This window comes from Pan paniscus, chromosome 12, assembly GCF_029289425.2.
Source record: "Pan paniscus chromosome 12, NHGRI_mPanPan1-v2.0_pri, whole genome shotgun sequence".
In the NCBI taxonomy this organism is placed as follows: domain Eukaryota; kingdom Metazoa; phylum Chordata; class Mammalia; order Primates; family Hominidae; genus Pan; species Pan paniscus.
The window spans coordinates 53,637,636-53,661,115 of NC_073261.2; the positions used below are offsets into that span (position 1 = coordinate 53,637,636).

At 36.3% G+C, this 23,480-nt stretch overlaps 1 protein-coding gene and 1 non-coding gene across 4 annotated transcripts in view; one reads left to right on the forward strand and one right to left on the reverse strand.

Moving 5' to 3' along the window:
• EXOC6B (exocyst complex component 6B) overlaps positions 1-23,480 on the forward strand; it is a 652,998-nt gene that overhangs the window by 82,576 nt on the left and 546,942 nt on the right. For 2 of the 3 annotated variants that reach the window (XR_010109257.1, XM_003808189.4), the window contains exons 2-5: positions 1,983-2,148; positions 10,665-10,712; positions 12,537-12,627; positions 12,729-12,774. Coding sequence is in view for 2 of the 3 variants with exons in the window: in XM_003808189.4 (XP_003808237.1) it covers positions 1,983-2,148; positions 10,665-10,712; positions 12,537-12,627; positions 12,729-12,774 (351 nt within the window). In the remaining variant the exon portion in view is untranslated. The remainder of the gene's footprint in view (positions 1-1,982; positions 2,149-10,664; positions 10,713-12,536; positions 12,628-12,728; positions 12,775-23,480) is intronic. The other variant, XM_055107798.2, reaches the window with a different exon arrangement.
• LOC112439023 (U2 spliceosomal RNA) lies at positions 21,788-21,985 on the reverse strand. The gene has a single exon (XR_003027325.1). It is a non-coding gene; the product is annotated as a U2 spliceosomal RNA (small nuclear RNA).

Consider the following 23,480-nt stretch of genomic DNA (forward strand, 5'->3'; position numbering starts at 1 on the left):
GGTAGCTGGAACATAGAGGATGGAAGGGAATTTGGATGGCAACTAGAGAAAGGAGAGAAATGAGGTTAGAGAGGTAATGTGAGGTTACATTATGTAGGGCCTTACAGGCAGCAGTAAAGAATCAAGATTTTAATTCTGATCATTTTTGTTACTGTGTGGAGTGTCTGTTTTGGGGCAGGGGGTGGAGTAGATGGAAAGTGCAGAATGGAGACTGTCAGGAGGCTGTTGCATTGGTCCATTGTGGTAGTAATGTAGATTTAGATCGTGTTTTAGTGGAAATGGTGGAATATGGTAAATGTTAAGACATGTTTCGGAGGTTGAGTTGTCAGGACTTATTAATGTATTGGATAGGGTATGTGATGGAAAGAGATAGATTAGGAGTCATTCCTAGATTTTTGGCTTGGGCAACTGTATAGTGTGCTTTTAGCTGTGATGGGATGGGTAGGCGGTTGGGAAATTTGAGGAGGAACAGGTATGGGAGTGGAGATACATTAGTAATAAATACTTTTTTTTCTACGTTAAATACTGAGATGGCTTTTAAAAACCCAATTGGAATTAAATAGTAGCTGGATATTAGAATCTAGTGCTCAGGGAAATGCTCTGAATTATAGATTAGGAAATCAGCACTACAGAGATGATATTTTAAAGCCATGGAATTAGATGGCTTCACTTAATGAGAGAGCACAGGTGGAGAAGAGAAGAGATTTTAGGAATACTTCGGAATGTAATAGAGTAGGAGGAGCTGAGAATGGAGATTGAGAAGGCACATCAGTGAGAGGTTAAGAAACATGTTAGTGTGGTATCATTGAAGTCTACTGGAGAGAGTGTTTAAAGAAGGAGAGAATATAAAACCATATCAAATGCTGCTATTAGGTGGAGTACAATGAATACTTTAGTAAGGCAAAGAAGTGAGGAAGTGGAAGGGAGTTTTGCTGGGAAGGGGAGAGGGATGTGTAGTTAAGGGCAGGATTTAAAAAGACATGTATAGGCTGTGCCTGGTGGCTCATGCCTGTAATCTCAGCACTTTGGGAGGCAAAGGTGTGAGGACTGTCCAAGGCCAGGAGTTCAAGATCAACCTGGCCAACATATTGAGACTTCATCTTTTATTAAAAAAAAAAAACAATTATATTTAAATAAAAGTCATGTTTATATACACATGAGAATCATCTAGTAAAGAGGGAGAAATATATGTTACCAAGGAGGGATAAATGGGAAAACTTGCAGGAATAAAATTCTTGAGACAGCAAGAGGGACTGAATTGTAGATACGAGCTCGGAACACTTATTTTATCGTTACTGGTGGGTGGAGAGTAGGAGCTACAAATGTAAAGTAGACTGGTTGATTTTAATGAGGGAAGAGGAGGTAGTTCTTTGTGTCTGTTTTTTTCTGTAAAGTATATAGTCAGATCAGCAGCTGAGGCTGAAGGTATGAACATTTGAGGAGAGGACAAGGTAAGGTTCCCACACATAAGTACTTTAGAATACAAAGTGATTTTTCTGGGATGTGAGATGGGGGAATGGTTGTAGTAGAATTATCTAGCGATATTGACTGCCTAATTTAGATTTGTAGTTACATGGCTACCCTGAGTCTAGCCAGCACAGCTGTGTGTTTTTTCTCTAGCTGTGTTCAATTTCTTGAATATGCTCATGGAGCAATTGGATAGTTGAATTTAACTAAAATTGAGCTTTTCTAGACTAGTTAAATTGAAAAAGAAAGATACAAGGGAGTTGTAATTCAGTCTTTTAATTTTATGATGAGAATTTTGTGACAAATACTGTCAGGCACTCAAATATTTTGGAATGAATAAGAAAGCAAAAGTTTCGATTTTCCTTAAAAATACTCATTTAACAATAAGGCATGTTAATATACAATTGGATTATTTTGTGGCTTATGTGCCCTAAATTTGCTTCTGGATTTATAATTTTGTTTTTCCTTCTTAGAAGTCACCATGGTATAATCTTCGTGCCATTTTTTTTTTAAAGGTCTGTTTATGATGGTGAAGAACATGGACGTTTCATGGAGAAGCTTGAAACTCGTATCCGTAATCACGACCGAGAAATTGAGAAAATGTGCAACTTTCATTACCAGGGCTTTGTGGACTCTATAACTGAACTGCTGAAAGTGAGAGGAGAAGCCCAGAAACTCAAAGTAAGAAGGCTCTAAGAGATACTGTTTCTCCGTCCTGTGTTGGGGTTTTGATTAGGATTAAAGGATTAAGGATTATAACATAGAACACATATTTGTAGTGAAGATTTTTGTATAATTAGAAAGGAATTTATACTGAAACGTACATTCTTGAGAGTATGGCTTTTTAGCTAAAAACAATACCAACCCCCCCTTTTTTTTTGAGGCGGAGTCTCGCTCTGTCGCCCAGGCTGGAGTGCAGTGGTGCGATCTCGGTTCACTGCAAGCTCCGCCTCCTGGGTTCACGCCATTCTCCTGCCTCAGCCTCCCGAGTAGCTGGGACTACAGGCGCCCACCACCACGCCCGGCTAATTTTTTTTGTACTTTTAGTAGAGACGGGGTTTCACCGTGTTAGCCAGGATGGTCTCAATCTCCTGACCTCGTGATCTGCCCGCCTCGGCCTCCCAAGGTGCTGGGATTACAGGCGTGAGCCACCACGCCCGGCCAAGATTACCCTTTTAAAGTTATATTTTAATTGGGATAACTACATGTGGACCAGAACCAGTGATCAGTAGCTGGTTCTTTTAAACAGAAACTCAGTTTGACTCTTCATGTTTCTGTTTCCTTGCTGGATAAAAGCTATCATTGTAGAATGATAGAATTTCAAGGCATTGCTATAAAATTCTTTGTAGCATGCCACCTAGGCGAAAAGAAAAAAACCATTGGTTGTTGTGGAGGGTCTTCTACCAAAGAATGAAGGTTATTTCCTGGTGTGGCTGATTAAGGTCCAGGAAGGAGGCTAGGCACATTTGTCTGGTCCCTGGCATAGCAAAGTCACTTATCTTAGATAACTCACTTTGCTTATTGATCTTAAATCTAACTACTTCAGTAAGCTCTTCTGTTATTTCTAATAATTTATATGTAATTTGAGTTTTCTATGTAAACACTCCTCATATGATCTGTAAGTAATAACAGTTTTATTTTCTTCTTTCAAGTCCTTATGCTTTTAATTCTTTTTTTCTTATTGAAATTTGAATTAGCATCCTAAAAGGATTTTCCTGGGCATGGGGTTAACTTGACAGTGCGTGTAAAATTCGTTTAAAAAATATATTGGTAAGGAAAGCAAAGAAACAGTTTTACTGAGGGGCAAAGTGGGCTGTCAGACATTATATTGTATTCTAAAGCTATAATAATTTAAAAACTCAATTGATTGTAGATAGTTTCATGACCTAAATCACATGAAGCTATCAAATTTCTTATTTTATTTAGCATGAATTTTTGTGTTTTGCTGCAGAAATATTAGCATGTTTGATTATATGGTGCTATCCTAGTCCCCATTGGGTGGGGGTATTATGTAATATACGATATTTACCTTAATATCTTTTAAAAATTTCCAAAATTCTTAAGTTTAAACACATTAGGTCCTAAGGTTTTAAAAAAGAATTTATGGACCTGTACAACAGTATCCAGCCATCTTAAGAAATTATATTGCCATCATAATTAAATCTCTCAATAGTACCCCTCTCAGTTGCTTTCTCTACTCTAGAGGTAACAGTCTTTTGATTTATTGTTAATGTTCTTTAATGCTTAACTATTTTCATTTAAAGTTAGGTCTTTTCCTTATTCAACATATTGAAATTAATTTCAGAGGAACTAAAGAGTTAAATGTAAAAAATAAAACCATGAAAGAACTAGTAGAAAATATAGGTGAATATTTATATTATTTTGAGACATTTCTAAACAAAATTTCTAAACCAGAAAGAAAAAATTGATAGATGTAACAACATTAAAAGGAAAGAAACTATTCTACCTACAAATTAAAACTTAAAAGGCAAATAATAAAAAATACTTACAAACACATATGGCAAATTGTTGATATCCTTATATATGAAGATTCTTGATAAATCAATAGGAAAAATGTGAACATTCTAATAGAAAAATGAGAAATACACAATAATGTACAGTTTACATAAGAAGAAATACAAAGGAGCTCTACAATTTAGAAAAAAATTAAAGGAATGCAAATTTAAACAATAAGATGTCAATACTTAAAACCCCACGTAATTTTAGGATTTATTCTAAGGCTGTAAGTGCATGTACAAGGATGTTCATATGATGTTTTCTTTTAATAGGTAAAACTTGAAAGTGTTCCTAACATCACTTAATGGAGGATTACTAAAAGAAATTGTGGTACATCTATTTGAAATAATAATAAACTACAGTACAGAGGATATTTGACATGGGAAAGTATTAGAGATGTTTGCTTAATGTATAAAGCTGATTAAAATGTATGAACAGTATGACTATTTTTATAAACTAAATGCACATACTTTACATGTAAATAAATAAGCATTAAAGAAGATTAGAAGACTATATACCAAAATCTTATCAATAATCCCTTGATAATAAATAATTTTAATGTTTTCATTCTTGTGCCTTATGCCTCAGCCTCCCAGGTAGCTAGGACTACAGGTGTGTACCACCATGCCTGGCCAATTTTTGTATTTTTAGTAGAGATGGGGTTTCGCCATATTGGCCAGGCTGGTCTTGAACTCCTGTCCTCAAGTGATCTGACCATCTCAGCCTCCCAAAGTGTTGCTATTACACACATGAACCACCATGCCTGACCATATTAAAGAATCTTAATAGTGCGTCTTTCTATGTATTGGTCTATACATTTGTAATCCTTAAATTTTGTGGGCTGATGAGCCTCAGCTGGACAAAAGTATCTGAAATGCTTTTCTTTGTATTTTAAGTTTCCTGCAGTTTCAACTGACAATTTTGAATGTTCATCAGAAAACTCAGTTTTGAAGTGTACACATTAATACAAAATTTTCATTCAATATGGGAAAATGATAAGTTGAAATCCATGTTAAAAAATGAGGAAGACTAAAACTAAGGAGATGGTGAAGAAGGGGCAGACTGCAGAGATGCTTATGAGATATGGTATCTCATATATCTGGAATAGAGCCCATGACTCTTAGGTTTCTGGTTTGGGTGACTCAGTAGTTGGTAGTTCTAGTCACTCATATGGGGAATGAAATGGAGAGGGCCAGAATCTCATGAATAGTTTGAATCTTCTCTCTAAAAAATGTATACATGCATGAGAACATGAGAGTGTAAATTGAGAACAATTTCTGATGACTTCATAGAGAAACCCATAGAGTGAGTCCTCTAGGGCATGCTTCCCAACCCTTTTCTTGTCACAGCACACATAGAAAGTCATATTTGAATGGCAGGCATCTAAGAATAAGCTAGAGTGTTTTTGGGGGAACATGAGACTTGTTTTAAAAAAATCTTTACATTTTCTTTATGTATTATAATAAGAAAAATAAAATACAGAGTATTAGGATATATTACAAATATATAGAAATGTTCTAAACATATAGAACTGTTCTAAACATTCTAAAATGTTTCATCATTTTAAAATGAGAAACTTGAACTTGCTATCATAAAATAACTTTTTTTTTTTGAGACAGAGTCTTGCTCTGTTGCCTAGGCTAGAGTGCAGCAGCGTGATCTTGGTTCACTGCAACCTGTGCTTCCCAGGTTCAAGCGATTATCCTTCCTCAGCCTCCCAAATAGCTGGAATTACAGGTGCACCACCATGCCTGGCTAATTTTTGTATTTTTGGTAGAGATGGGGTTTCACCATGTTGACTAGGCTGGTCTGGAACTCCTCAGCCTGGGAGTTCCGCCCACCTCATCTTCTCAAAGTGCTGGGATTACAGGTCTGAGCCACTGCACTCAGCCTGAAATAACTTTTTAAATATTTAGTTTTCTGCTTAAAATGACTATATACCATGCAAATGTAATCAAGACTTTAAAAATGATAACCTGTTTGAATTTCTCATAGACACTATTCAAGAGAATCTTTTCTCATAAGTAGGTGATACAAAACATTGAATTATTTCTACATCTATTAAAAAAGTGAACCATCTGAAAGTATATTAAAGAACTTTTTTTTTTTTTTTAAATTTTTTTTGAGGCAGAGTCTCACTCTGTTGCCCAGGCTGGAGCTCAGTGGCACAATCTTGGCTCACTGCAATGTCTGCCTCCTGGGTTCAAGCGATTCTTGTGCCTCATGCCTCAGCCTCCCAAGTAGCTAGGACTACAGGCATGTACCATCATGCCTGGCCAATTTTTGTATTTTTAGTAGAGAGGAGGTTTTGCCATGTTGGCCAGGCTGGTCTTGAACTCCTGTCCTCAAGTGATCTGACCGTCTCAGCCTCCCAAAGTGTTGGTATCACAGGCATGAACCACCATGCCTGGCCATATTAAAGAATCTTAGTAGTGTGTCTTTCTATTTATTGGTCCATACATTTGTAATCCTTAAATTTTGTGGGCTGATCAGCCTTAGCTGGACAAAAGTATCTGAAATGCGTGAAAACAGAGATAGGGGGTTTCCTGCCAGGACCTGTGAATGCTATTTGTCCTCACCTAGCCATCCCATCTTCTATACTCATCTTGGGCTGTTCTTTTCTATGCTTCTTAGACACCTCTATCCCACACTTCTCCCATAGCTCCTTGGTGCCCTGGTCCATGATAGTCAGCACAATGTTTTGTCTCTGGTTATTGAAGTAGTCGTGTGGTAGAATACCTCCTTGGCAGGGTAGTACTGAATATAGCTCATAATGCTCCTGAATTGCTGATATCACTTGCTGGTTGGTACTCATCTTCTTTTCCTCTTACTTCCCTTGCCTTCCATCAAATTTCTTCAAGTTGCAAATTCCTTCAACTTGCTGAGGATGCCCCAGCAGGAATACTTGAACTGGAGGCTACTGGTTTAGGGTTTTAGTCTGTTTCAGGCTCCACCCAGTTACTTTGAGGGCAGAGGGGATTAATGTCTAGCAGGACACCTGGGAGACTCTGCTCTAAGGGGATTCATTTGACCTAGGTTCAGAATCTATGAAATAAAAAGTTTCCTGAACTCTAGAAATAGTTTAGACAATGTAAAAAGTATTAACAACTGTCAATGCTATTTCAACATACCAATGAAAAGAAATCGTACTCTAAGATGCCCATTATTTCTTTTGATTCTCAGTGTATACATACACACACTTATCTTCTTTGAAATAAATGAAGTAGCATCCTAGACAGCTGGTATAGTTTCTTTTTATTGTTTTTTTTTTTTTTTAAATTTTTTGAGACAGAGTGTTGCTCTGTCAACCCAGTCTGGAGTGCAGTGGCATGATCTTGGCTCACTGCAAACTTTGCCTCCCAAGTTCAAGTGATTCTCCTCAGCCTCAGCCTTCTAAGTAGCTGGGACTACAGGTGCATGCCACCACGCCCAGCTAATTTTTGTATTTTTGTAGAGAGGGGGTTTCACCATGTTGGCCAGGCTGGTCTTGAACTCCTGGTCTCAAATGATCTGCTGCCTCAGCCTCCCAGAATGCTGGGATTACAGGCGTGAGCCACTGCGCCTGGCCTTTTTTTATTGTTACGCATTGAAATAGTTATTGAATGGTATTGACACAGTTATTATCTTTATTTTTTTGAGACGGAGTTTCGCTCTTTTGCCCAGGCTAGAGTGAAGTGGCACGATCTTGGCTCACTGCAATCTCCACCCCTGCAACCCGTGTCCCCCCACCTGGTTCAAGCGATTTTCCTGCCTCAGCCTCCCAAGTAGCTGGGATTCTAGGCATGCACCACCATGCCCAGCTAATTTTTGTATTTTTAGTAGAGACTGGGTTTCACCATGTTGGCCAGGCTGGTCTCAAACTCCTGACCTCAGGTTGATCCACCTGACAAGGCCTCCCAAAGTGCTAGGCTTACAGGTGTGAGCCACTGCACCTAGCCCACAGTTATTATCTTTCTTACTGGAAGCATTCATTAGGTTCCTAGGGATATGTTTTAGGTCCATGGTTTGCATGAAATTAATTTAGTGTGCCTTGATCAGTATTTTTGACAAAAACTGAAATTAAATATAATCGAATTGAATAGAAAACAAGAGAGTGCATTACATGTACTAAGGATAAACATTGTTTCTTGAAAATTGTATGTGTGTTCCCTATACTTGTGTACTGAGTTGCAATGGAAAATGTATTTTTTACAGTGAGTTTAAGGTGAAAAAAAGTGAGAAATGGTGCCTTCATAAGGCAAACAAGGCTACTCTAGTAGATAATGTTGCTGAATTTAGGAGTATTATGGAGGGTTGTATTTTAGGAGACCTCCAGTTTAGGATTAAAAATATCTAATTTATTATTGAATAACTACTGTAATGGGGATAGCATTATCACCCAAGGAAGCCCGTATGATTTTTATTCACATTGCTTGAACACTTTTTCTTATATTGAGCTGAATACTGTTTTCTAGTAACAAACATTGGTTTGAGTAATAAGCTCCATTTTTATGGAGCCACTTTACTTCTGATAGCTCTTCAGATATTTGAAGGGCAGCCATTGTTTAAGTTTGGTTTATAGTATATAGGGTCCAGGTATGGGGTATAGTGTCTCCAAGTGAATATTTTTCCCCTTTCTTGGCTAAAAATGGCTTCATCTGTTTTTCCTGTGGTTAGCTTTGACTCCCTCTGCAAATGTGTTCACTTCTAACCATGCTTCAGCTTGTAAAGCCTTCTTAAAATGTGGCATCCAATTGTAAATTTCATAGTGTGGTATTACTACCTTACCATCACGTTTATTCTAGACCAGGGGTTAGCAAACTCTGTCTCTTAGGCCAAATCCAGCTTGCCTCCTGTTTGTGTAAATAAAGTTTTATCGGAACACAGCCATGACCTTTCATTTACCTTTATTTTCTTTATGGCTGCATTCCTGCTACAGAGGTAGAGTTGAATAGTTACAACAGAGATTGTATGGCTTGCAAAGCCTAAAATATTTACCATCTAGCCCTTTATGGAAACAGATTGCTGACCCCCTTTTAGACAATGCTTCCATTAACATTGTCTTAGATGTGCATTTTGGACGGCTTTATCACTCTTAATTTGTATTGAGCTCAGTGCAATAAAACCACAAAGTGTTTCACATGTGGTGCCATTAATTAAATAATAAAGAGGGAATTTGCTGATTTCTTGCCTCCCTTTCTGGTACTTTAAAGAGGCTTCCTGGAGGAGTTCAGATTTCATTTTGGCTTTGGATGGAGGTGCATATGGTAATCTGCTTTGAATGATAGTCCAGGTATAGTGTATCGTTCAGAGCAGTGATTTCAAAAGTGTATTCTTTTAAAAAACTAGCTCCTTGAGAAGATCTTCAGTTAAAGGGTATTACGTTAGATAAATTTGGAAAACATCCTATATGATATCCCTTTCTTGGGCATTTACAGTGCATATCATATCGTGTGTATTTGTGTGTGTGTGTATGTCTGTGAGACTGTGTGTGCTCGCATGTGCATGGCTGTGTGCATGTGCAGAGTACCTGCTAAGTAACACTTCTTGATGTCCTAAGGGACATAATAGGAAATGCTAGGTTAGGGGATGCACTTAAAGTATAAGGAGTAGCAATTACTGGTGGAAGGCTAGAAAGCGTTTATTAAACAACATTTTAGAAGTTAGTATTGCTTATGTTTTGATACCACAGATGATGAGGAAATTACTATCCTATATAATTAATTTTTTCCATCATTGAAATGTCAAGAGTGAATATCAAAAAAAGTAGATGCCATTTCCTTTATATAATGAACTCTGGATCATTTAAGGGCTTATTCACAAATTTTTGACTATCTGATGGAGAGATTATATTGGAAAAATGGAAGTATGGAAGTGTTAGGAGCTGTTAAGAATTAATGATCCAAAAAGAATTAAGGTAAAGCATTTTCTAAAAATAAGATAATAAGCAAACAGGGAAACTTTGACTTGAGTTAACAAGTTCAGTGTATACCCAACTTTTCTAGGAATACATTGGTGAAATGAGGAATATCTGTATAAAATTTGTACTTTCTATTTTATTTTTCTCTCCCCTTTTTCCTCTTGTCTCCCCAAAGTTAAAGTGCGATCTTTAGTTATTATGGTATCTTAGTTTAGAACTGTTCTAGGGCCGGGCGCGGTGGCTCACGCCTGTAATCCCAGCACTTTAGGAGGCCGAGGCGGGCGGATCACGAGATCAGGAGATCGAGACCATCCTGGCTAACACGGTGAAACCCCGTCTCTACTAAAAATACAAAAAATTAGCCGGGCGTGGTAGCGGGCGCCTGTAGTCCCAGCTACTCGGGAGGCTGAGGCAGGAGAATGGCGTGAACCCGGGAGGCGGAGCTTGCAGTGAGCCGAGATCGCGCCACTGCACTCCAGCCTGGGCGACTAAGCGAGACTCCGTCTCAAAAAAAAAAAAAAAAAAAAAAAAAAAAAAAAAAAGAACTGTTCTAAACTCACCATATTTGTTAGCAAATTTTTCTTTTCAAAAGGTCGTGCAAACATCCAGTAGAAAAGTTGACATAATTTAAACCCAAGAGAATGCCACTGGACCAATATGTAGTGGAGTACTGAAAATATTTAACTACCTATTCCTAATCTTTTCATATTAAATTTAGATCTTTTTCAACTATTGTCTAAATGTTTGTTTTTTATGAGTTTAAATTGTCTTCTCTCCACAGAATCAAGTGACGGATACTAATAGAAAACTACAACATGAGGGAAAGGAAGTAAGACCAGTTTACCTTTTGAAGAAATCTTTTCTGTTTCATGCCACTCTCTTTTAATGACTATGTTATTCATTTAGTGGTTAAGACTGTAAGTAGTATGTTGGAAGTACTTGGACATTATTGTTGCTTTTCCTAATGTTTATCTGAATTAAATGAACACAGTCACTGGGAAGTCTAAGGAGACAGGATACAGCCTTCTTAGTTGTGCTTTTAAATCATCGACTTGTCATAATACAGTAATGCTCTTCCTCTGCCTGGAATGTTATTTCCTCAATATTCACCTTCTTCAAATCTTTGCTCAAATGTTGCCTTCTTAATGAGGCCTTTCCTAACCACCTTATTTGAAATTGTAGTCTCACTCTCACCCGTGCATTCTTTTGATCCTTTCCCACTTTTTCTTCATTGTGCCTGTCATGCTCTGATATTATATTTAACATATTTTTACTTATATATTTTTTTGTATGTCATTCTCCATTGGAAATTAAACTCCATGAGATTAGGAATTTTTGTTTGCTTTATTCATTGCTGTATCCCCTCCCTCTACCTAAATAGTGACTGGCACAGTGTGGATGCTCAACAAATATTTATTTAAAAGATTAAGCAACCAGGCACAGTGGCTGAGATTATACGCTCTAATCCCAGTGCTTTGGGAGGATGAGGTGGGAGGATCACTTGAGGCCAGGAGTTTGAGACCAGCTTGGGCAACATAGTGAGACCCCATCTCTACCTGCCCCCCAAAACAAAAAAAACAACCATAACCAGGCGTGGAGGTGCATGTCTATAGTCCCAGCTACTTGGGAGACTGAGGTGGGAGGATCTCTTAAGCCCAGGACTTTGAGGTTGCATTGAGGCATGATTGCGCCACTGCACTCTCAGCCTGGGTGACAAAGGGAGACCCCATCTCTATCCCCCCACCGTAAAAAAAATCATTGATTCTATTGATTGACATATTTACCATTTAAACCATCACAGTTTACAATATTTTTATATCTATTTGCTCATTTCATCCTCATGGCCGACAAAATCAGGACAGGTATTATCACTGTTTTATTGATGAGGAAACTAAAACAAATGATTTGCTGTATTTTACATAGTTATTGGCAAGGCTGGGACTAAAACCCAGGTTTTCTGACTTGTAGTACATGACTGTTCTCTGTTATCATGCTTCTTTCTTATCACCTAATACTTTTTTGATGTTTAATTTTAATAACCTTTAAGATTAGCTTTTGATTGTTTTATCAGTGACTTAGGACCATTCTCTTGTTCTTTTCTGCATGGTATCTAAGCAGATAATAACATTTTTAGGTATGGGTATAGGATGAATGCTGCAAGTAGATGTGTAGATTATTACTTTTTGAAGAAGTTTGTCTCACATTCTAAATTCTGTGGAGTACAATTTCTTCTAGTTATATTATGGTATGACTTCTGATAGAAGCCCTTAAAACTGGGGCTAGGGAAATAAAAATGAGTTACTTTTCAACAAACTGTAACTTTTAGAAAGGCCACATCTTTTAAGTTTGTGGGTTTATTTGTTGAAATAGAGATTTAGTTGAAGATAGTTTTTTTCTCCTGGATAACCCTTGTATTTTAGGACTTCATTTTACCTAGCCCTTCCTAGTATTGTATGTATCTTGGGGAGAAAGCGGGAAACTGTGCAGGAATGTTTTACTGGTTAGGAAAGGCAGTTCCTTAGTTCACTTGGCAGGTCTTACTATGAAACTGTCTGGGATTTTCTGATGAATTGAACACAGTGTGGAAAAATGTGACTGAAAGCTTTTTATTTACAGCCATTGGCATAATTCAGTCTTTTTCCCTCTTGCCAAGCTGGTAATAGCAATGGAAGAGCTGAAGCAGTGTCGACTACAACAGAGAAATATTTCTGCCACTGTTGATAAATTAATGCTGTGTCTTCCAGGTGAGGAACTGGAAATGGAGAAGGATTCTTGGTGTAATTTTTTTTTGCTTTAATTAGGCTTTCTCTAAATCATGTTTGTGTATTCTTTTCTTTCTTTTAAGTCCTAGAGATGTACAGCAAACTGAGGGACCAGATGAAAACTAAAAGGTAAGATTTTTTTTTAATCGAACAGTTTTTACTATCTAAAATTTCTGTTATTTAGAATACGTTTAGGTCCATATTTAGCATAACTTTTCAAAAAATTAAGTTTCTAACATCTTCTTAACCTTTTGTATATTTATTGATTCATTCTAGATTTATTTATATATATTAGTGGTATGCTAATGTGTTCTGTCATGTATTATGTTTAATAAATAATACTTTCAGTTAGATTTTTAAAAGACCCAGTCTTTTAGGGAAAAGCATATACCTATTTTAGTGATAGTTGGTTTGAGATATGTTTTGATTCATTTAATAGTGTCATAGAAGAAAATAGTACTGGTTTTGGTGCAAGAGTACATTAACTGAGGTTCTTAAGAAAAACAGAACCAATAGTGTGTGTGTGTGTGTGTGTGTGTGTGTGTGTGTGTGTGTGTGTCTGTCTGTTTACCTACTGGAGAGGGAAGTACTTATTTTAAGGAATTGGCTCACATGATTGTGGAGTATAGCAAGTATAGCAAAAGCTGCAGTGTAGTCCAGCAAGCTAGAGTCCAGTGAAGAGTTAAGATAATAGCTTGAGTCCAAAGGGACTCTTCTGTAGAATTCCCTCTTCCTTGGGCACAGTCAGCCTTTTTCCTATTAAGGTTTTCACCTGTGGTGGAATGAGGCCTACTCACATTATGGAGGGTAATCATCTTTACTCATAGTCTACTGACTTAAATGTTAATCTCATCTAAAAAATACCATCACAGAAACATCTAGAATAATGTTTGACCAAATATCTGGCTCCTATGGTCAGCCAAGTTGCCACATAAAATTAACTATCGTAAAGGGGAAGGGTGAGGTTAAATTCAGAGGATTTCTCTTCTGTATGTTGTTTTCTTCTAAAGGAAAATCTACAGCGACTCTATAGTTCTGCTCCCCAAACTAGAATAAGCATCTCCAACCTCTCTGCCCTGAGATGCCCTGTAGTATGATGGGGATATATGAAGCTATAGGATAAACAAAGCATATCTTCCTGGAATGTTAATTTTACCTAGGTTTTGAGGGAAAAAGTATACAATTAAAATATATTTAATATTGAGATAAGAATATAAATATTATGGATAAAAATTCAAAATTCTCAAGAATTGTGAAGCTGAATCATTAGACATTAAAATAGTAGGACATGCTCTCATAAGAGAACATGGATAGAACACTATGAGAAGTTCTGTCTGAGATATGAAGGTAGTATTAGTTCCCTAATATCCTTTTAGTAAAGTTCTAAAATTATAGAGAATTTAAAATCACCCGTGAGCCAGGTTCAGTGGCTCACACCTGTAATCCCAGCACTTTGGGAGGCTGAGGCGGGTGGATCACTCGAGGCCAGAAGTTCAAGACCTGCCTGGCCAACATGGAGAAACCCTATCTCTACTAAAAAACAAAAAAAGGAGCTGGGCATGGTGGTACACACCTGTAATCCCAGGTACTTGGGAGGCCAAGGCATGAGAATTGGCTCACATGATAGCTCGAATTTGGGAGGCAGAGGTTGTGATGAGCCAAGATTGCACCACTGAGCTCCAGCCTGGGTGACAGAGTGAATCTGTCTCAAAAAAAAAAAAAAAAAAAAAAAATCACCTGTGTACCAACTTCTCAGAATTAACAGATATTAACAATTTTCTAGTTTTGATTCATATATGTGTAAAGAAAAAATATATATAGTATATATATAAAACATATATATGGACAGAAAGAGGTATATATATACTTTAAAAAATTACAGATAAAATTTATGTTCCCTTCTTTGGTCCTATTCCTTTCCTTACTCCCCTGAGGAAACCAGTATCATAAATTTATTGAATGTTCTTCTATTCTGTGCTTTTAATATTTATGAATCATATATTGTTTTGTTTTGTGTCTAAAAAAGTTTATGTAGATGATTCTCAGTCCTCATTTTGAGATCTGTGTATTCGCTCAACAAAGATGAATCAAGTACCTACTATGCGCTAGGCATTACTCTTGGTTCTGGGGATACAGCTGTGAATAAAATAGATAAAAATATCTACCCTCTGGGGCTTGCATGCTAGTAGGCAGCTTATTTTCTTTATGTGTATAGATACGTTTGCTCGTTTTAATCACTCCATGGTAGTCTATTATATGAATAGTTCACATTTCCCCTGCCAGTTCCAGTGATTATCATAAGTGCTGTTCACCAATATTTCTAGCTGCTTCCTTTGGTGCAAGGTAATATTATATTTCCTGGGTTCCCTGTGTATATTTCCTGGGTTCCCAGTTCCATGTGACTTTTTCTGGCTGATAAGATGTGAGCAGAAGTGATATGTATCACTTTTGGGCTTAGCATTTAATTTTGCTCCAGAGTTCTCTTATTTTCCCTTGTTCTTGAAAAATGGCAACTCCAAGATGCTGGTTGAGTCCCTGAGTCACTTCAGGGAGCATAGCATACCTGCCAACCCATTATGAGTATATAACATGAGTAAGTTTTAAATCTTTGTTTTAAGTCACTGAGATTTTGGGAGTGGTTATTACTATAACTGTCCTTACTGATACTATTAGGGACATTTGGTATGTTTCCAGTAGTTATGACAGACAGTGGTACAATGAATATCCTTGTTCTTGTCTCCTTGGACTCACATTCAAAATTTCTTGAGAGTGTTGTTTTTTAGGTGTTGCTATGCATGGAAATGATATAATAGGGATTAGTTAAATATAGATTCTGATTGAATAGGTCTGGCTGGGATCATTTCTGAGATTCTGCATTTTCTGCCACGCTCCTAGGTGATGCCAATTCTGTTGATCTAGGGTCTATATCTAGAAGGAGATCAGCTGGATCAAAGAAAGGGTTTACATTGTTTTTGATCTTATCGTTGTTCTCTATGGTGATTTCCCATTTATCCTACCATTGTTATTTTGTGGGAGGTCCTGTTATTCTACCTCTTGGTAACATCTGTATTGTCAAACTTTTTGGTTTTTGCCAGTCTCTCGTGATTGTGAAATGATAGATCACTATTGTGATTTTTATTTTATTTTCATTAGATTATTAGTGAATTTAGGTTTTAGGCATGTGGGTTTTCTCTCATCTACTTCCTGACCACTTTTAGGTTGTTTATTGTTTTCTTTTTCATTTATAGGAATTATATACTTTGGATGCCTTTTCCTGTTATATATTGTCTTCCAATGCATGGCTTACCTATTAACATTATATAATTAGTAGTTTTTGTTGCGTAGAAGTTTTAAGTTTTGGTATAATCAAATTTATTTTGTGGGTTTCAAAAAATTTTAGTTTTAGACCTTCTTAAGTTCAGTATAAATAACAGTGTCTTTTTCTTGAACCAGTTGAAAGTAAGTTGCTAACATGACACATCGTCATCCCCAATTACTTTAGTGTGGTTCCTACAGATAAAGACATTCTTCTATGCAACCACAGTGCGATAGAGAATGGACATTAGCTTTGAAATATTTCTAGCACTTAATTGGCATACCCAATTCAAGTTTTGCCAATTGTCTCAATCATGTTCTTTCTAGGAAAAGAATCCAGTTCAAATCACATGTTGCTTTTACTTGTCATGTCTCTTTAGTCTTTTTCAGTCTGGAACTGTCTTCAGCCTTTCCTTGCCTTTCATGACTTTATTACTTTTGAAGATTACAGGCCAGTTATTCTGTAGAATGATCTTGTTTCTTTAAAAATCTCTCATCTGGCCATCTCTTTTTAAATGAGACTATTTAGATCTTTTACATTTCATACAATTATCAACATACGGGTTTAAATCTACTGTCTTCTAATGTATTTTCCATTTATCCTACCTGTTCTTTGTTCCTTCTGTGTATTCTTATCTTTTAAAAAATCAATTTCTATATTTCAGATTGTTGTTTTATATTTAGTAATGCCCTATTATTTATACCTCTTTGTTTTACAATTTTTCCTTGGTATCCTCAGTGTATTGGTTACAGAACCCCTGGGATAGGGGACTAGGTGTAGACGCTTAAGTCCCTTATATAAAATGGCATGGTATTTGCGTACAACCTATACACATCCTCCGAAAACTTTCAGTCATCTCTAGATTACTTAGAATACCTAATACAATGTAAATGCTATGTAAGTAGTTGTTACACTGTTTGGTTTTATTTGTGTTTTTTAAAAAATATTTTTGATCAATATAGTTGATTGAATTCATAGATCTGGAACCTGCAAATATGAAGGGCTGACTGTATTTTATTTTTTTCCTGGTTCCTTCTATCTTTACAATGTATGACTTACAATGAGTCTTTAAATATTACACCAAATCACACACAATGCAAGATTCTTATAATGATATTCTTCCATTTTACCCTCCCTTATGTCGTTGTTATGTTATTATTGTTATGTTATTATGTCATAAGACCTATGACAACAATATAGTGTAGTGCCACACATGTTCATTTTTGCTGTAACTTTTAAAGAAATTTAAAAATTAAAGAGAAAAACTCTCACATTTTACCCACATTATTTTAAATGTAGATCCAAGTTTGTATCTGGTATTATTTTTCCCTTTTGATTAAATGACATCCTTTAATATTTCTTGTTGGATCAGTCTGCTGGCTATGAATTCTCTGAGAAATACAGTATTTCTGAAAAAAGTATTTATTTCACCTTCAGTTTTTAAATTGAATTACAATTCATATATCATAACATTCATCATTTTTAAGTGTACAGTTGAATAGATTTTAGTACATTCACGTGGTGGTAACATCATCATCACTAGCTGATTCTAGGACATTTTCATTACCCCAAAAAGGGTACCCATTCCTCTTTCCTCGCTGCCCTGGCAACCACTAATCTACTTTCTGACCCCATAGATTTGCCTCTTCTGAACATCTCATATAAATGGAATCATACAATATGCAGCCTTTTGTGTCTGACTTTTTCCACTTAGCATAATGGAAGGTTTTCAAACTTCATTCATGTTGTAGCATGTATCACTGTTTCATTCCTTTTTATGGCTGAATACTCTCTCATTGTATATATACTGCTTTAGTTACCTTTTCATCAGTTGTTGGACATTTAGGTTATTATCACTTTTTAACTATTACAAATAATGCTGCTACAAATGTTCATTTACAAGCTTTTGTGTGAGCATATGCTTTCAGTTTTCTTGCAAATATACTTAGGAGTAGAATTTCTGGGTCTCATGGTAAACATTTGGTGCACTTTGTCTCTCTGTATGTTTTACCATTTTGAGGAACTGTTAGATTCTTTTCCAAAGCACCTGCACCTTTTTATCTTCCCAACAGCAGCATAGATGTTTCCAATTTCTGCATAGCCTAGTCAATACTTATTATTGTCTACCCAGGCCAGGTGTGGTGGCTTACACCTGTAATCCCAGCACTTTGGGAGGCCAAGGTGGGCAGATTGCTTGAGCCCAGGAGTTTGAGACCAGCCTGGCTAACATGGAGAAACCCCATCCCTACTAAAGATACAAAAATGAGGCGGGTGTGGTGGTCTGTGTCTGTAACCCCAGCTCCTCGGAGGGGCTGAGGCATCAGGATTGCTTGAACCAGGGAGGCGGAGGTTGCAGTGAGCCGAGATGGCGCACTGCACTCCAGCCTGGGCGACAGAGTGAGAGTCTGTTTAAAAAAAAAAAAATCCTTATTATTTGACTTTAATGTAGCCATCCTGGTGGGTGTGAAATAGTATCTCATTGTTTACCTTCATTTAAAAAAAATCCTTGATGGATATAGAATTTGAGGTTTATAGTTTCATTAGTTCATAAGACATGATGATTTCATTGTCTTCTGGCTTCTGCAGTTTCTGAGAGATGTATAAGTAGCCTTACCTTTGTCTCCCTGTAAGTAGTATGTCTTTTCTCTAGCTGCTTTAAAACTTTTGTCTTTATCATTTGTTTTCAGGCAGTTTGATTTTGTGCACTTTGGTGTAAATATGTGCACACATGTGTGTATTTATCCTGCTTGTGGTTTGTTTAGCTTCTTGGATCTGTGGGTTTACAATATTCATAAAATCTGGAAAATGTTGACCTGATTTCTCCAAACTCTTTTTTTGTCCTTTTCCCATCACCGTTTTGGGACTTTAGTTATATTAATATTTATGTTGGACAGCTTGATTAACCCCACAGGTGACTTGAAGATCTTTTCTCCCCACCCCCTCAGCCCTCTCTGTGCTTTATTTGAGATAGATATTATGGCTGTGTTCGAGCACATTGATCTCTCTCATTTGCATTGTGTAATGTTTTAGTCCCTTTCAGTGACATTTTCATTGCAGATAATATATTTTTCATGTATAGAAGTTACGTTTAGCTTTTTATGTTTTATTTCTTTTATTATTTGTTTTTCTTTACATACATGTACATTGTTCTAATTGCTGTTTTTATGTACTCCTTTGCGAATTCTGCCACTTCTGGTATTTTTTTAGATCTTTCTGCAGATTGATTTTGTTTTTCCTGGTTGTAGGTCAGTTCTTTGCTTCTTTTCATGTCCAGAAATTTTTGATTGATTAATGAACATTATGTTGATCAGTCTCTGGATTTTGGGGTGCTTTTTTTTTCCTTTAGAGAGTGTTGGGCTTTGTTTTAGCAAATGGTGAGTTGATTGCAGATCAGTTTGTTACCTTCAAACCCAATTTTTAAGCTCTGCTTAAAGGCCCACCTTTATTCCAGGGAAGTTCAGCTTTACTAAGTAAGACTTGATCCGTCTATAATCTACTCTGAATAGCTCAGGAGTCCCCAACGGCTCTTCACTTTGACTGTTCAGAGTTTGAATGTTTATCTGCCTTGTCTGAGATTGTTGAAGTGTTCATCTTACCTTCCCCTGGCTGGTCTCCCACTCTCTCCCTTCCTTCCTTCTTTTTACCTATCCATGTGGAATTTCACTTTCTCTATGCCTGTCCTAGTACTTAGCAGACTCAAGGTAACCCCTGTGTAAATTTCTGCAGTTCTTTTTCTGCATTGCTCTTTTTTTGGGGAACTCTGCCACACAACTTCAAGCTGAATCAACTTTCCTGAGCTACTATCACTGATTCTTTAAGTCAGCAAGGCTGCTGAGCTCTGTTTTGATTTTTTCTGGCTGTGCCCATGACCTAGAAGTCAACTTTAGGTAGATAATCCTGGTAATTATTAAACTCACCTTGTTTGTTTCCCTTTTTACAGAGATAGCAGTTCTATGTTGCCTGATGTCCAATGTCTGAAAATGGCTGTTTCATATATTTTTGCCAATATTCTACTTGTTTATAAAGTGAGAGATCATGTCTGTTCCTTGTTAGGCTTTCGTAGCTAGAAATCTTTTTTTTTTTTTTAAGCTATAAATACTGATTTTTCTACTGCATTTTTGCTCCCTAGGGAAAGACATTTGAACATCTTTCTATCTCTAGCGCACAGAAGAAATTACGTATTTGTTAATGATGCTCTTTGATTAGGAATGACACTAATATTTTTCTGTGATGAAAGTTTTTATTTCATATTTTATCATACTCTGAATTTTAAAAAATTTCTTATAGATAGTTGCAATTTGCTTTCAAGGATCACTTCCTAGAATTTTAGAAACCATCACTGTGAAAGAATTCCATGGTATGGCAAGAAAGTACCAAAATTTAATTTGCTTGGAATCAATATTCTTCTTCTTGCTTTAGCATTCAACCATGTCTGTTATTCTGATCATGGTTACTCAGTTTGTAGGATTATTTAGAACCTCTTTCCCTGCCTTCCTCCCTTTTATTCTCTGCTTTTATTTTCTTTACTTTAGTTCTGATTGCATCTCTGTTAAGGAGCCTGCATGAGAAGAGGGGAGAGAGTGACCACACATACAAGTGAAACTTAGGAATTTGCCTTTTGATTCAGTTTTAATAATGTTTGGAGATTGTCAAAAGTACATCAAAATCTAATTTTGGATTTCCGTGGTCACTGGACATATTTTTTTTCTTTTGGTGCCTGCTATACAGGTGTTAGTTGGCTATCATTCTTTAACCTGTCACGGATATTGAAATAGACTAGACATTTGAATATTACTGATTTGCTATAGTTAAAATGTGACTATACTGGGAAGGGACAATGGGGAAATAGGGTGACATTCTTTGTTGCCAGGAATCACTGGGTTTTGTACTAATTAGCCTTGAAAAATGTGGAGCTATTTGACAGACCAGATGTTTTCAGCATGAGCCATGTGTCTCATCAGTGAATGTGCCTTGCGTCTGCAGACAACATTGTTGAATTTTCCTCATTCTATAAACAATGTTCCAAAATATAACTAAACCCCAAAGTGTGTTTATCTTTTTGGCTTAATTTTTGGCTTTCTATCCGTTCTAAAGTTTCTCTCTAGAGGAATTGCATTTTATTGCACATAGCTCTTCATACCTAATTGTAGTATAAACACCATTCTGTTTACACTAAACCATGTGAATTGTATTGTTTTTGAGCCTGTAAAATTTTAATAAGAGCAATGATTTCAGATTTAACTATATTTGTACTTTTATTTCTAAATTTAGGGAGAATAAAACTTTCTTCCCTCCATTTACTTAAACAAAGACTTTGATTTTTGGAACACATGAGGGAAAACATTAAAACAAAACAAAACAAAACAAAACAAAAAAACCAAGTAAAACCAGTCTCTAGTCTTTAGCATTTGTGGTACTAAATTCATTAGAGCAAGAAGAGTTTAAGTATCTGCTGTGAAAATCATTCTTAAAGTCCAAAATAGAGCTATAAGTCTTTTTTCTTTTTAAGGATGGAACTGAATTTTTCCTGTACCAAATATATCATGGGAAACATGGAAATTAGGAAATTAAAAGTATGAAGGAGAAAATTATCTTGTAATATTGCCATCCAAAGGAAATTAGCTCGTAATATTGCCATCCAAAGGAAAAATATGCCTAACATTTTTGTATTTATTTTTCTCATTTTGCTCTCTACTTTTGTGTGTGTGTGTGTTTCCAGTGATATATATCTCATATATGCATACATGTTCATAATTTATATGTGTAAGTATTTATAATTTTGAAGAATATTATGATTATAGTTGTAAGATCTATTTTTTTTTTTTCAATTGGAGCACCATTCCTGGAGGTACTGCAATGCCAGGTTGATGCATGGAGTGGACTAAATAAGTTCCCATTTTATCTCCCTGCTGCGAAAATCCATTTAATAAATATTGTCCTCTGATAAGAGGATGTATCAGATATTAAACTGATAAGATATATCAGAAATTAAATTTGATCTTAGCCAAAAGGCCAAGAGGCAATTAGATCTATTTTTTGAAATGATTTTCATTCAACAATATTGTAAACATTTTGCTATTTTATTAGCCTTTTACTACTTCTTATTAGACATCTAGGTTAGTTTTTTTATTTGCTAATATAAATAATTCTATAATTCAAGAGGCTTATACATACTGCTGTGCATCTTTTTTTTGTTTGAAAATGCAATTGCTTAAAATAGTTGTTTTGCTAAAATTCTTCATTGAAAACTTGTGTCATTAATAAAAACCTGTTTGTCAGCTGGCTGTGAATTCCATTATTGAAACCCCTGATGTATTACAAATTATTTTTTAAGAAATATTTGGCAATTTGATTTGCATTTTTTCACATATCAGTTAAACATTTTTTTTTTCATATGTTGGCCCTTTTTGGTTCTTTTGTGAATTTTCTTTGTTCATTTTTTTTTTTTTTTTTTTTTACAAAAACAACTCAAGTTTATTAATCTTTTTTCTTTGAGATGGCGCCTTACTCTATCACCCAGGCTGGAGTGCAGTGGTGTGATCTCAGCTCACTGCACCCTCCGTCTCCTAGGGTCAAGCAATTCTCCTGCTTCAGCCTCTTGAGTAGCTGGGATTATAGGCTCCCACCAACATGCCCGACTAATTTTTGTATTTTTAGTAGAGAAGAGGTTTCACCACGTTGCCTAGGCTTGTCTTGAACTCCTGACCGCAAGTGATCTGCCCGCCTCAGCCTCCCAAAGTGCTGGAATTACAGGCATGAGCCACCACGCCTGGCCTATTAATCTTTTAGGTACACATTACAAATAAACTTTACCAGTTTTTCTCTTTATTCTTATGTTTTCTTTGCATAACTTATTTCGTTTCTACCTATTCAGCTTTATTAATCTTAATTTTATTTGTCCTTGTATGCTTATAGAAGCTTTCCTATTAGACAAATATCATCCCTTTTATTTTTATGGAATGTCCCTCTGTGTTACTAGCAATATTTGTTGGCTTAAAGTCTTTTGTATCTCATATTAATACAGCCATTTCAGCTCTTTTGTGGTTCCTTTATTTTTTATTTTTATTTTTTGACGGGTCTCACTCTGTTACCCAGGCTAGAATGCAGTGGGCTGATCTCACCTCACTGCAACCTCTGCCCAACCGGGTTTAAGTGATCCTCCCACCTCAGCTTCCCAAGTAGTTGGGACTACGGGTGCATGCCACCACACCTGGCTAATTTTTTTGTAATTTTTTTGGTAGAGATGAGGTTTTGCCTTGTTGCCCAGGCAGATCTCAAACTCCTGAGCTCAAGTGATCCACCCACCTTGACCTCCCAAAGTGTTGGCATTATAGGTATGAGCCACTGTGCCCAGCCTTGTGGTTACTTTTTTTTATGGCATATCTTCTTTCCTCTTTTACTTTCAACCTATTTGTATCTTTGAATCTAAGTGTGTTTCTTGTAGACAATATGTAGTTGGATCATGCTTTTTAAGTCCTGACAATGTTGGCCTTCCAATTGGAGTGCTTAGTCCATTCAC